Raw genomic sequence first — 13,679 nt, 5'->3', positions numbered from 1 at the left:
GTTTGTTTCTCCGTTGAATATCCAAGGTTCTGCGAAGTTTTAGTGGATAAGCTTGAAGTAAAGCTCGTTGTTGTTTCCATGGAAGATTGGTAAAGAACTCAATATGTTTACTAGTTGAGCTGAAAGCAATGAAACCTCTTTCACTTTTTACAGTCAATAGGAATGAACAAGCAGATTACTTTTATTATTATTATGACTATTGCTCCCAAATTGATATTAAGTTGATGTGTCTATTAGTAGTGTATGTATATTAAAGAACTTGACAAGAACACATGTGTTCCTTTTATAATCTGTATATAAAATGAGGGTTTTCCTTATCAGTCAAATCTTGATTAACGTCAATCTTTTTTTCAGAAGGATTGGCAAGGCGTTGCTTATTCGATTTAGCCATAGTGTATCTGGATATTTGAAGCAGAACAATACAGAGGATGTCAGCAGCAATGTAACCAATCATTCCACCAAGATACAGGGGTTTTTGCTTTGCAAGCATCATTTGAGGACCTGCAAAGTTACCAATGGTGTAAAATACTATGACTGAACTGCTATAAAAAATTTTCTTTGTGTAGCCAGCCACATTATTTGCAAGGGAAGTCAAGAATAAAACGTAGGCAGCGCAGAATGACCAGCACATGTACAGCCCTAAAAGCTTCACTTTGGGAGCAGGAATGACAATGAGCAATAATAAACCAAGGATGCAAATACCGAGAAAGACAGATGCAGCATGAATTGTGTGTCCATATTTGTGATTGAACCAGATAGCAATAACGATGTAGATACAGTCAACAATACCGGATGGTACTGTAAGTAAAATAGCATCCAAGTTCTATAAAAAGAAAAACAATGACAGGTTATTTGAGGAGCCTCAAACATATGTAATTAAGGTAAGAAGTTAACGTTAAACTGCTGTTGTACCTTGAAACCGAAACCAACTGTAATGATAGAACTAAATGTATTCAAGGCACCATTTTGCAAATTGAACAACAGAGAAGCGAAAATAAAGCAATAATATCTGGGTTCTTTGAGAGCTTCTAGCATATGATGGAATTTAACTTTTTTGGTGATGATTGTCGCATTATCTTGAGTACGGATCTGAACAATTTTCTTTTGGTCTTCAGTTAGGGATAAAAATTTGGATTTAGGATTGTCGACCAATAAAAAGAAACAGAAAATACCAAAAGCAATGGTAACGCTTCCGAGAATGATCATAATCCTGAGCGGTTGATGTAGTAAGTAAAAGCGATTATTGAGAATGAGTATTGAACGATTTTAATAGAGTGAATAGTTACTGCGCTTACCATTGCCACCCGTTCATTCCTCTTACACCCATCATATGACCAATGCCATAACCAACAAGTCCGCCAACTGCCATAGCGATACCATTACAGATATAAACCATACCAATTCTACCAGCTTGTTCGTTACGACGATATAAGGAACTGATTATCATAATACAGCAAGGATAGATAGCAGCTTCAAAGAAACCGAGTAAGAAGCGAAGGGCAGCTAGCTGAGAGAAATCTTTGGCTAGGCAAGTAACAGTAAGAACTACGCCCCAGATAACAATAAGAGCACCCATATACTTGCCGATAGGCAATCTTTGGATGAAGTAGGAATTGGGAACCTTTTGTTGATAAAAGTGAAATATTAGCACAATTTTTTCTCTGAAGCGTGTAAATCTTAGCAAAATATCATACTTGATAAAATAGATAACCTAGATAGAAAATTGAACCAAGCCAACTGAATTGGCTATCTGTAATATGGGTATCTTCTTTAATATTGAGCACAGCTGAATAATTGAGGGCGGATTTGTCGAAAAACTATTCCATTTATTCATAGTCAATAAAAGGAATTCTTAGATTGCTTAACCTTACTATATCATTTACCTGAAGGAAATTTAGGATTGCAATACATGGCATAACGTACATATAATCCAATTTGCGAATCAACGATCTTTCAGCTGCTTTTAATTCGGGTGAAAGTTCAATTGACTTTTCCTCGTCTGTGTATACGTCGTGGACATCATCCAAATGCTTTTCGTCGGCAGCTTGCTGTATTTTTTCTGAAGCTACCTCCTCTTTCTGAAGCGACATGTGTATGCTATTGGTCTTACGAATGGAATGAAAAAAGAAGAGGGGAAAACTACAAGTTGATCCCAAGATTATATATATCTGAAAAGCTTTTTTTTTCTTTTTTTTTTTTTTTGAGTTTGTAGAATAGAAAAGCAGAGCATACAGACTATACTGTTTTTGTATTTGTGCTTCTCTCAAGGGTACTTTAAGTTTAAATTCGTACAACAGATGAAAGGCCTGTGTGTGTATACCAATGGAAAGAGTTGGTAACTGACACTCTTAGATCACAGAAATTTTTCATGAAACCTATCAAATGTGAAAGTTGGATAAATTATTGCAGAAGGAAGACTTATTTCAGCAGCAAATATATACAACGAATAGTTTCTCGGCGCGCTCCATGATAATGATATTGAACAGACAGAAATTACAGTTAACAAGCATGGCATGCTTTTGAACAGCCCAATGTAATACTTCGGCGGGGTTACTAAAGTAGATGTATCTCTATCAGGAAACCAACAGTCTTAAACTGTCATGATGCATATACACCTAGCTCGACCACGTATTACAACCGCATCTTATCTTTAAACTTTGGTCAAGCAAAAGTACCGTAGACATACTACATTTGTACACGGTACAAGGTTGAGAAATAATTGACAGATAGCACACTGTTTCTGAAATATGATCGTTCCTTTTGATCAAGTAGGACCAACAACGAGCATTTTTACAGAAAAAAGAGTCATGGAAAAGGCACAGTGACACATTCGATGCAGAGTGACAATATATGGTACACAAAAACGTGCTGAAATTATTTGCGTTCATCCAAAATTACTCAGTAAAATTTCTACTGAAAGAGTTTTATTCTCAACACTCGCAGTGCCGAGCAACTGAGAAGAATCGATTACAAGATCTGCATTATTGTTCCCTTTTTAAGCCGGAGTGAGCTTAGGAAGCGACCATTTGTTTTATGAGAGGAAAACATTCTTTCTTAAAAGCCAAGTATCGCCGGATAATGGAGAATCGGAAAGAAGGAACAGGAAGAATTATAAAGCTACTCTACCAAATTGCTGGTACGATTTCAGCCTAATAGATATTCAAATGGCTGGACTAATTGGTTATGCGTGACATGTCTATTTTTGGGCTGAACAACTACTTGCTACTATGGATACATAATTCATAAGGCAGTTAAGATTATAATAAAAATCCCCAAATATTCTTTCAAGTTCTTATCTTCGAAAACACCATCTTATTTTGATGTGCTTGGGTAAGAACACCATATTAAAAACCTGGATTTCTTGTACGTTTCCATATGATTACAATGAATCGGAAAGTAAGAAAGGATCAAAAGAAAGCCCTAGTTACAATAATATGAGTAATTTATGAAAGTATATGTTTTGTTGATAGGATTATCATAGAAGAATTCTGTAGGGCCATAGAGTCAGTGCCTGACGCTGCTTCTTATCCGAGTGTGTGTTTAAATTCCTCAATGGCACTTATTTAATTCAATGAGTAGCCATAAGCATACAATTTTCTTTGGAATACATTAACTGCTAACAGAATCCCTTATCATACTTTTGAGTGCGCGCAAATTCCGTCTTGGGAGGATCGAGTTGGCAACGTCGGGTCTTTTTGTTTGCTACTACGGCAATTTGTAACTGTCAATCCAAAACTCCGTATACTCAAAAGCAGCAGTTACGAAATTCACTCCTGCTTTCTTAATTTTCCCAACTTTTTTACCTAACAAAATAATTTTGTAGATTCAGTCTACTTCGAACTTTAACAACGGGAAACGTTCTATAAAAAACCTGGCTTTTCCTTTACAACGGTCATGCAAAGAGACGCCTTGAAAAAAGCGTTTACATTATAAGTATCGATGATTGCTTAAAAGTAAAGATCGTACTTATCAAGACTGACACGATCACCTTTCATTTGCTTTGCGAATCAACACAAGTCATGAACGATTTGTTCTAGAAGTGGAACCCAGTAACCGATTTCTGAGAGTAGTGTATACTTAATATTCATATGTTCCCATAGACTAGAATGGCTGAAATTCATTGCTTCTTTAATTCTCTAGGGTTTAGCAGAATTAACCATTCAGCCATCGAACAATAAGTTAACAACTATAAGAATAAATTCACGGCAGTGCAGTAGGTTCACGAGAAGCTAGTCTAATACGCGCATTCAATTGCTGTCTTATATAAAAACTGTTTTACTTTATTAGAAATTGAAAAGGTTTTTGTCGATGATGTTCCCGTTGACTTTGATTACACCGATGCAATATCAGATCTTAACTTGGGCTCAAATACCACGATTGCCCACCACCAAATGTACAAAAGTAAATACCTGAACGCATTAAGAGATGCTGATGAAGGAGAGCTTATAGTAAAACTGCCACCGAATACAATAAGAGAGGTAACTTTTTTATCAGTATAAAGCGAGTCGAAGGTTTTTCCGAAATTATGTCCTAACCTACGAATGATTGTTATTGTAGTTAAAAGTAGATAGTAGTATACACTTACAAAATACAACAGGTACTATATATTTGCGACATCAAGAGTTTGATTATAGAAAGTTACTCATTGGTTTTTAGATCCACAAACACCCATACAAGATGCACGAAATATTGACACGACATCAGCTAATAATACTCAACCAGAGGAACCAGTCGAAATAACCTATCAGCCACTAATTATACGTATCGAATACACATTGGAAAACCCACGAAACGGGCTCGTTTATGTACAAAAAGATGAAGACATTGCACCTTACCGTTCCAACCATGTATATACAGTAAATCAGCCGTTGCCAGGGGGAACGCGATCCTGGTTACCATGTATTGATAGAATTTCAGAGAGATGTACTTGGGATATGGAATTTATAGTACCGCGCAAAGATGAAGGAAATCCTGTACCTGAGGCTGAAGACGAAGCAGAAGGTTCATTTGATGAAGTAGACGGATTAATGGTTGTTTGCAGTGGCGACGTTGTTGAACAGGTTATTCATCCAACAGACAATACAAAAAAAATCGTTCACTATAGCCTGTCAGTACCTACACCTGCACCTTTTATTGGATTTGCTATCGGACCTTTTGAAATGATCAAACTATCACCATCACAGTTACAAGAGGAAGTTTTGACAGCAACCAACTTGGATGAAAATCAACAACAATCTTTAATGGCCGAAATTAATATGATGTGTAATATTTACGCTTTTGCATTGCCTGGTTTAGAGGAAGAACTAAATGTTACTTGTAGTTTCTTGATGCATGTATGAGTCGTATTAAGAATTTGGTAGCAATTTTTCAAAAGAATTCGAAAGGACAGGTCCTAACTGATAAATTATATGCTGATTCTTTTTCGAAATAATTAGGCTATGCACTTTTATACTCAAGAATATGGCTCTTATCCATTTTCGGATTACAAAGTCGTATTTGTAGAAGATACTTGGGCCGATACAGCATCAAGTGCTTCCTTAGCAATTTGTAGCTCCAAATTATTGCATACTGCAGATATTATTGACCAAATATACGACACAAGGAGGGAGATGAGTCAAGCATTGGCTAGACAATGGTTTGGCATTTATATCGTGCAGAAATCTTGGCCAGATACTTGGCTTGTTCGTGGTTTAGCAAATTTAATGGGATCATTATTCATAAAAAGGCATCTGGGCAACAATGAATATCGGTTAAGGCTTAAAAAGGTAATGAAGTTAAAGCGGGCCCTTGTTTCGGGCAGGATATATTGGTAAGAATAAGTCATTTACTGTATCAATAATTCATAGGATATGGAATTATGTTGTAAATTAGATGTGAACCGTCCACCGCTATGTAATCCAGCCTTACCTTATCCACTTGACCCCGAGGATTTGGAATTTATTGAAATGAAGGCACCTATAGTTATTTACATGCTTGACAAAAGAATGTGTAAAGGCGGTGGCACATTAGGCTTATCGAGAGTTTTGCCAAAAATTCTTGTGAGCGCTATGAGCGGTGAATTAGCGCAGAATGCAATTAGCACGCATTATTTCTTACGATTATGCCGAAAAGTCAGTGGATTCGATACAAAGGTGTTCGCAGAGCAGTGGGTTTACCGAAGTGGTTGTCCGAAGTTTTCCTTTTCATTCCATTTCAATCGTAAGAAAATGGTTGTAGAAATTTATATGCGTCAAGAAAATACAAATACACCACTGGCAGTGGGGCACGAACATTTAGGACCTAGTTTAGATGGAAGTGCTGCTAATTATCAAGAGTTAATGTGTCCCATGTTCACAGGCAATTTGACTGTCCGTATTCACGAAGCTGATGGTACACCGTATGAACATATTCTTGACATTCAGTCCACGGAGCAAAAGTTTGAGGTTCAATTCAACACAAAGTACAAACGTATCCGTAGAAATACAAAACGTTTCTTAGCAAAACAAGCTGCTGCAGCTGCTGCAGTTGCTGAAGAAGAACAGGAAAATGAGGAGGGCGCAGAGCAGACAACCGTATTAGGTATTATTCCAAGCTTAGGCCTTGGTATGCCTGTATTTGAAGACCCAATACAAAAGCAAGAATGGCGGGTTTTGGAATGGGGCCAAGACGAGGAAGACACTAGCGGTGCTGCTAGTGCAATGTTTGACTGGATTCGATTAGATGCAGAGTTTGAATGGTTGTGTATCTGCGACTTTAAACAACCTGATTATATGTGGGCCGCTCAATTGACAAAGGATCGTGACGTCGTAGCTCAACATGAAGCAATTGATGCATTAAAGCATATGCCATCGTTACCCACTGCTACTAGTTTATTGCGTGCTGTATTGGACCCTAAGTGTTTCTACAAAATACGTATGGAGGCAGCTTATGGCCTAGCTTCATGTGCAATAAGGAACCTAAATTGGGTTGGCTTGCATCAGTTAAACAAGATGTTCCAAAAGAGGTTCTGCTTTCCGGTCAATAATAACCCGTCCAAAATGGAAGAAGACGATTTCCCCATCACCAACTCTATCCCCAAGCCTAACAACTTTTCGAACCTGTCGGACTACTTCCTTCAAAAAGCAACTGTTGTGGCATTCTCGCAAATCCGTGATGAGAATGGTTTGACACCTATTCGGGTTCGCCAGTTCTTACTGAATCTCTTGAAGTATAATGATAATATAGGGAATGAGTTTTCAGATTGTTATTATGTTGCAACGCTCATTTCATCACTAGGCAATGCTTTGATACCCGCTCACGATAAACCAGATGCCCTACATTATGAAGATATTGCCGGTGAAGAGGTTAATGCTGAAGCAAAGGAGGAAATTGAACGATTCCGTACTTTGGACTATGTCATTCCTTCATATCATAATGTCATCACTGTCACTTGCTTACGAACAATGACGAAACTAATGTTAAAGGATTTATTGCCCGTCAATATACCAATGTTTATGCAATATACAAGATACGGCAATTATCTTGAAGTTAGATTAGCTGCTTTCGATAGTTTGTTTTTAATATGTGGATTGCAAAACCCGACTATCAACAAATACTTTTTAGAGGTGATAAAGGATGATGCTTGTGCTTATGTTTCTCATTATGTCGCACGAGCTATGCTTGAATGGTTAGGTTTGGCAATGAAAGAATCTTCAGATACGCCTACGATGACAAATCAATTTGTTGAAGAATTTGCTGAAGAGGAAGGTAGAGTTGTTATCGATGATGAACGAACAGCAACTAAGAAGACTGCGCAACAGGAGTTCCAGGCTAGCATTGAGAGTTTGCGAAAGCGTTTCGAAGGCAATATCGAGTTGCAGCAAACTTTATGGGGGTTGTTAAAGTAAGTAAATTAAAGACAGGCTCACATTACGAATGGATTATATTCATACTTTTCTTAGTACGGCAGAAAATGCCAAATTAGATCATTGCATCCGTAAATACTTACTACAGTTCTGTGAGTATGTCTTCAAACCGATTGATGTAGGCCTCAAGGTTACAATCCGGGTTCCCTCAATTTCATCAGTAAGTTTAAAGATAATCAATCAAATTGTTAAGTTGCTATTATGTTTCGTATGGTTGTTAAACGATGTTTAAACCTTCACATCCTTTTTTTTTACAAGATGCCTGATTTGAGTGAGGAAGGAGGCTCAGAGCCGTCTACGCCTACTTCACACCCCGTTATCCGCTTTACTAAGCCGAAACCAAAGACTGAAGAAAGTAAGTTTTTTGTAATATGATTAATTGTGGGTTTAGGTATTCATTATCTATTTTGGAACCTCTCAAAGTACACGAGGAACCTATGGACATAGAAACGCCAGCTGAAGTTAAACCCATTACCAGTACAGGTATATTGGTGGATGAACCAGCTACATTAGATTCTGCAAGCACGAACGTTTCTTCCATCACACAGCCACCTTCCACTTCATTAACTGTTGCTCCAGTCGAAACTGCAGCACCTCCTGAGAAACCGAAGATTTCTGTGTCCTTGCCTGCACCACCTCCAGCCTCCAAGTCATCATCCAAGCCATCATCCAAGCCAACACCCAAGCCAACACCCAAGCCAACACCCAAGATAGTAGCAATATCAAAGCCTGCGCCATCATCAAAATCCGTTTCATCATCTGAGATAAAGACGACTGTACCAGCAGTATCTGAGCCAGCACCAAAACCCAAACATAAAAAAATAGACAGTGCTGCAGCTGAGGAGCTTAAAAAATGTAGGCGTGTTTTCAACAAGCTTAATAAAAGCCCCTCTGCAGTATACTTTATTCAACCTGTGGATGAAGTGTTGGATGGTGCTCCTGGTTATTATACCATTATCACGTAAGTTTTTTACGACCTCTGAAGTTTTGATAAGGATATTGATAAAATTAATTGCCACAATATTGCGTTGGCAATTTTCTTTTCATTATTTTCAGAAAACCAATGGACCTTAGTACGATTAAGCGTAAAGTTGAAAGCAAGGAATACACCAAATTCGGTCAATTCGAAGATGATCTTCGTTTGATGATAAACAATTGTTTTGTTTATAATGCTCCGGGTACTCTTGTTTACAATGCAGGTATGGATTTGGAAGAGTTACTCGATAAGGAAGTTGCCAATCTACGCGGTAAAAAGAACGAAGAAGTACAAAATATGACTATTGTAGAAAGCCCTGCTACAACACCTAAGACCACAACACCAACGCCAATGGAAATACTACCCCCAGATCCAGTGCCTACTCCCGTTGCAAAAGCTTCACCATCTCCCAGTATCGATTTTGCTAATGGCACCCTATCTCAACCTGCTTCTACACCAGAAAAGACAGTTGCTTCTATACCCAAGAGTTCAGCTCCTACTAAACCAACGCTTAAAACTCCTGTGCCAGTAGAAGTTAAATCCCCAAGCGCTACAACAGTATCAATTACAACAACTAATTCTACGAGCAGTAAATCACCATCTCACGAAAAGGTGAGCAAAGCTAAACCTGCCACTGTTAAATCTGAGATGACCGAGAGCAACAAAAAGCGATGTGAGCGTGTTCTCAAAAAATTATGGGCGCATCAAGCCTCTCAACCCTTTTATGAACCTGTTGATGCAGTCGCTCTAGGGGTGCCTAACTACTATGAAATTATCAAGCGGCCTATGGATCTCTCGACCATTCGTAAAAAGTTCAACGAAAACAAGTATGAAACAATTTGGGAGTTCGAGAAGGATGTGCGTCAAATTTTCTGGAATTGTTATGGCTTTAATGATCATTCTTCATGGGTTGTCAAACAGTGCCAAGCTTTGGAAACGTTTTTCAATCAAGTTTGGTCTACTGAATTTGCACAACCAAATGCATTGAAGGGTGACGATAGACGTATTGCTCAGAAAGTTGTGAATAAGTTAACGTTGCATGATGCAGCTGCTATCTTTAATGAACCAGTAGATCCAGACACTTTGCCTGATTATTTCGTAGTTATTAAGCATCCTATGGATCTTCGTACAATCTGGGAACAATTGGAGAGCGGTAAATATACAAGTTTGACGGCACTGGACAGTGACATCCGACTTGTCTTTAAGAATTGTTTCACGTACAACACGCAAGGTACATTTGGTTATGATCAAGGTAAAAGACTTGAAAAATACTATAACAATATCAATAAGGAGTTGCGCGCTCGTATTGCTGCTGCAGCGTCTACAACATCAGCGACGCCAACATCGACGACATCATCATCTACGCCAACGAGCACCACGACGAATAATCATGAAACTGCCCCCACACCCACAAAACGACCCCATCCGTCTGCTGTCCCATCTCCCAAAACACCTTCAATAGACGACCATCATCCTGCCAAAAAGTCTAAACTTTCGAGCCCTGAAAAGCCTGCAAAGAAGCTTCATCCTACCATCAAAACCAAAATGGAATCCCTTTTGCGTAAAATGATTAATCGTAAAGAATCCTTTGGGTTTTTGGAACCTGTAAGTATTGCTTTTTTTTTTTTTTCTAATGACAGCTAATGTATAAGTCATACTCACTGGTGTTTTCTGCACAGGTGGACCCTATTGCTTTGAATATCCCTCATTATCCAATTATCATTAAAAATCCAATGGATTTCGGTACCATGCACAAAAATCTAAAAGAGGGACGATATAAAAATGTCAAGCAGTTTGAGGCTGATGCTCGCTTGGTATTCAACAACTGTTACATGTTCAATGGACTGGACCACCCTCTTTCGCAAAATGCTAAAGTACTTGAAGGTATATTAAACAAGGAAGTGCCCAATTTGCAGCGAGAAGAAGAGCAATTGAAGAGCGGTACTGGCTCAACGGCTGTAGTGTCTTCAAAGCAGAAAGGAAAGACAGTTTCGAAATAGTCAAAATACAGTACCACAAAATATAATTAATACTGAAGACTACTTCTAGTCTATCACCTGTATATAGTATAATTAAAGATCTCATGACAGAATAAAAGCATTATTTTTCTTAATTGATAATTTATGCGCAAGAACAGGGAGGGACATCTGGAGAGTCGATCAGAACAGAACACGTCTCCACGTCTCTCCGGGATTTTTTTTTTTTTTTCATTTTTTCACAATCAATCGCGACTGAATAACAGGAGGAAATTGAAAGAAAAAAATTTTCTTACTACGACGCATTTATCTTTTCACCTCCTTTAAAAAAACTCACATCCTAATCTCTGATTAACTCCATCCGTTACTCATTTCATCTCGTAAAGTTCAAAGATTACATTACCTAGTTTTTTAAACCAAATCGAACCAATTAGTACTAAGCATTCTGAAGATGGCATCAACTCGTTCAACTCGTAATAAGACTGTCGAGAAATCTACCTCATCAATGAGTACTGATCAGGCTGAAAGCTCGTCTCAAGCTGGTGTTACTGTTACTGCCACAACAACTACTTCTGCTTCCAGTTCCACCTCTACCTCTTCCTCTACACCCAACCATCCTGGACGTGTAGTCAAAAAGACAACGAAAAAGAAGTTTTCTACGAAGAATTTAAGCAGCAGTGCGAAGAGGTAAAGTATCATGAAGAATATATTGATGTAGACACTCACTTTTCTAATAACGTCTTTTTGTTACATCAAAGAATTCAAAAAGAGTTAGCAGAAATTTCACTTGATCCACCTTCCAACTGCAGGTAAGAATCGATTTGAACCGTTTCGTTCTCTTCTTTCAAGCCGTACTCTTCTTTTTTAATCCTTATTTGAAGATGTACACAAGATCATCTTTTTTATTCGTTTGATTTATGCAAGAAAAGGGGACGAGAGACAGCCCAAAAAAAAAAAAAACCTCATTATGTAAGCTAACCAACAACACACACTTTTTTCATAGTGCTGGACCAAAAGGCGATAACTTGTATGAGTGGGTTTCCACTATTGCTGGTCCTAAAGATTCTCCTTATGCTGGAGGTATCTTCTTTTTAGATGTTCATTTCCCCCAAGAATACCCTTTCAAGCCACCTAAGGTAAACAATCAGTTTTTTCTTTGTTGAGGATTGATTGTTGGATCGAAACTGATAGTGGGTTTGACTTTACCTATAGGTTGTTTTCAGAACCCGTATTTATCATTGTAATATCAACAGCCAAGGCGCTATTTGTCTCGATATCCTTAAAGATAATTGGTCACCAGCTTTAACTATTTCTAAAGTCTTATTATCCATCTGCTCCTTATTGACCGACGCCAATCCACGTAAGTTTTTCAAAGAAATTTAGTAAAGGGCTCAATAAGTGCTTTGTAACTTACGGCCTCTTTATAGATGATCCTTTGGTGGGTTCCATTGCTCAAGAATACTTAAATAATAGAGAAGAACATGATAGTATCGCACGTGAATGGACTAGAAAGTATGTTCTATCCTTTTATAATGAATTTAGGCATAGAACAATTCTAGCTGTGGATCTGACTAATCATTTCTTTTTATTTTATTTTATTGATGCACTGTTAGATATGCCTGCTAAGAGAAAATCAATTTGTCATGAAGATCCATTTTTAATAGTAGTAATAATAACTAGGGAAAAGGTCATATATCCATAGTAAATCATTAATGCAAGATAGAAAAAAAAAAAAAAATAAAGAAAAAATTAATAAAATTACGTAAATGTCGGATAGTATTTGTGCAATAATAGGTGGAGCATGTCTTAACCTGTACTTCAACCTTTTTTTTTACCTCTTTCCATGCAATGCCAATGAAAATAATTAGAGCAAAGTTGCTTTCACATTGCAGATTTCTATCATTGATACAGTGATCAGCCGGTAAATTGATTGCTATTTAGAGATTCTGCTCAGACTCATTTTTTAAAAACTGTTTTGTAGGTTTAACACATCTTTGTAAAACGCATTATTAATAAGGTGATCAAATTATGGGGGATTCTGTGGTTTTGAGCCATTAAAAAAGTCAGCTCATTCAATGGGAACAGAAGAATGTATAGTGTTTAAAAGGCAAGTTTTGATGGTAGAACGGCTGTTTATTGTTATACAAAAACACCAGATGTAGTATACAAATACGCCTTTGATGTTGTCCCTCTTTTCACATTCGAGCACTGCAATTGAGCCGGTCTTTTAATAGACACACAACATACATACTATGGGGTGTATCTAAGTGTCCTTCGTCGTTAAAGAAGCAATCATTCTCGCTTCCAATTTCATAAATGACATGGCCCCACGTTTGTCTTCCCCCACCCCGACCCATACACAATTTACATAGTTCTTTTCAATATGAAAAATTATACATAAAGGTCCAATGGTGGCGATACTCTAGATGGCAATGCGCGGGCCTTTCCGATGTTGCGTTTCTTTCTGTAACTTATCAAGCACTACTTACAAAATATATAATATTCAGTCGATTCTCCACAACTTTTATCCAAAATTGATTGATTGAAGGAAAGCGGTAGGAAAGCGATTTTTGTTGATAACAATGAAAACGCGTCTGTTATGGTTCACTATCAGATTAGCATAAATTGGCTTTTTTTGTGTCAGCCTTTCCGTACGACGTAACATTACTGTTTCTTAAAAAGAACCTCTTTATATAGGATTAGAAATAGATTAAGGCTGAATCCTCTATGTTCCTCGGTTAAATAACTTTCCATGCCAACAATAACATTACTAACATTATCGATTTCAGGAAACTTTGACTGAGATCTAAAGTAATCAATGGGCCTAATCTATATTCTATCAAA

At 37.6% G+C, this 13,679-nt stretch overlaps 3 protein-coding genes across 3 annotated transcripts; 2 read left to right on the top strand and 1 right to left on the bottom strand.

The window, feature by feature from the left end:
* Positions 1-283: 283 nt before the first annotated feature.
* On the bottom strand, positions 284-2,090 carry BDF20DRAFT_905333 (major facilitator superfamily domain-containing protein; the record flags this gene model as incomplete). Its single annotated transcript, XM_053083151.1, has 5 exons — positions 284-823; positions 913-1,210; positions 1,296-1,621; positions 1,695-1,817; positions 1,884-2,090. The coding sequence occupies 5 exons, from the start codon at positions 2,088-2,090 to the stop codon at positions 284-286; spliced, it is 1,494 nt and encodes a 497-aa protein (XP_052938199.1).
* Positions 2,091-3,790: 1,700 nt separating this feature from the next.
* On the top strand, positions 3,791-11,055 carry BDF20DRAFT_859814 (uncharacterized protein). Its single transcript, XM_053080478.1, has 13 exons — positions 3,791-3,929; positions 4,015-4,066; positions 4,141-4,213; positions 4,288-4,478; positions 4,558-4,597; positions 4,657-5,333; positions 5,436-5,765; positions 5,847-7,861; positions 7,920-8,043; positions 8,142-8,238; positions 8,307-8,844; positions 8,940-10,464; positions 10,539-11,055. Exons 1-13 carry the CDS (start codon positions 3,895-3,897, stop codon positions 10,857-10,859), a joined length of 6,018 nt encoding a protein of 2,005 aa, XP_052938198.1. The 5' UTR covers positions 3,791-3,894; the 3' UTR covers positions 10,860-11,055.
* A 30-nt stretch (positions 11,056-11,085) lies between these two features.
* On the top strand, positions 11,086-12,592 carry BDF20DRAFT_859807 (ubiquitin-conjugating enzyme/RWD-like protein). Its single transcript, XM_053080477.1, has 6 exons — positions 11,086-11,522; positions 11,594-11,644; positions 11,839-11,971; positions 12,048-12,195; positions 12,263-12,347; positions 12,449-12,592. Exons 1-6 carry the CDS (start codon positions 11,287-11,289, stop codon positions 12,459-12,461), a joined length of 666 nt encoding a protein of 221 aa, XP_052938197.1. The 5' UTR covers positions 11,086-11,286; the 3' UTR covers positions 12,462-12,592.
* The last annotated feature ends 1,087 nt before the right edge of the window (positions 12,593-13,679 follow it).

Source organism: Mycotypha africana (genome assembly GCF_025528875.1).
Source record: "Mycotypha africana strain NRRL 2978 chromosome Unknown BDF20scaffold_3, whole genome shotgun sequence".
NCBI lineage: Eukaryota > Fungi > Mucoromycota > Mucoromycetes > Mucorales > Mycotyphaceae > Mycotypha > Mycotypha africana.
Note: the sequence above shows the minus strand (reverse complement) of the source record. Positions and strands in the feature narration are given on the sequence as shown.

Excerpts from the sequence above, each read along its gene's own strand:
- BDF20DRAFT_859814 (XM_053080478.1), top strand. The coding sequence starts at position 3,895 with ATGCAAAGAGACGCCTTGAAAAAAGCGTTTACATT. Across the intron at positions 4,598-4,656 it reads ACACTTACAAAATACAACAG|ATCCACAAACACCCATACAA; the intron begins GTACTATATATT and ends ATTGGTTTTTAG. Across the intron at positions 10,465-10,538 it reads CCTTTGGGTTTTTGGAACCT|GTGGACCCTATTGCTTTGAA; the intron begins GTAAGTATTGCT and ends TTTTCTGCACAG.
- BDF20DRAFT_859807 (XM_053080477.1), top strand. The coding sequence starts at position 11,287 with ATGGCATCAACTCGTTCAACTCGTAATAAGACTGTCGAGAAATCTACC. Across the intron at positions 11,523-11,593 it reads TTAAGCAGCAGTGCGAAGAG|AATTCAAAAAGAGTTAGCAG; the intron begins GTAAAGTATCAT and ends GTTACATCAAAG. Across the intron at positions 12,196-12,262 it reads ATTGACCGACGCCAATCCAC|ATGATCCTTTGGTGGGTTCC; the intron begins GTAAGTTTTTCA and ends GCCTCTTTATAG.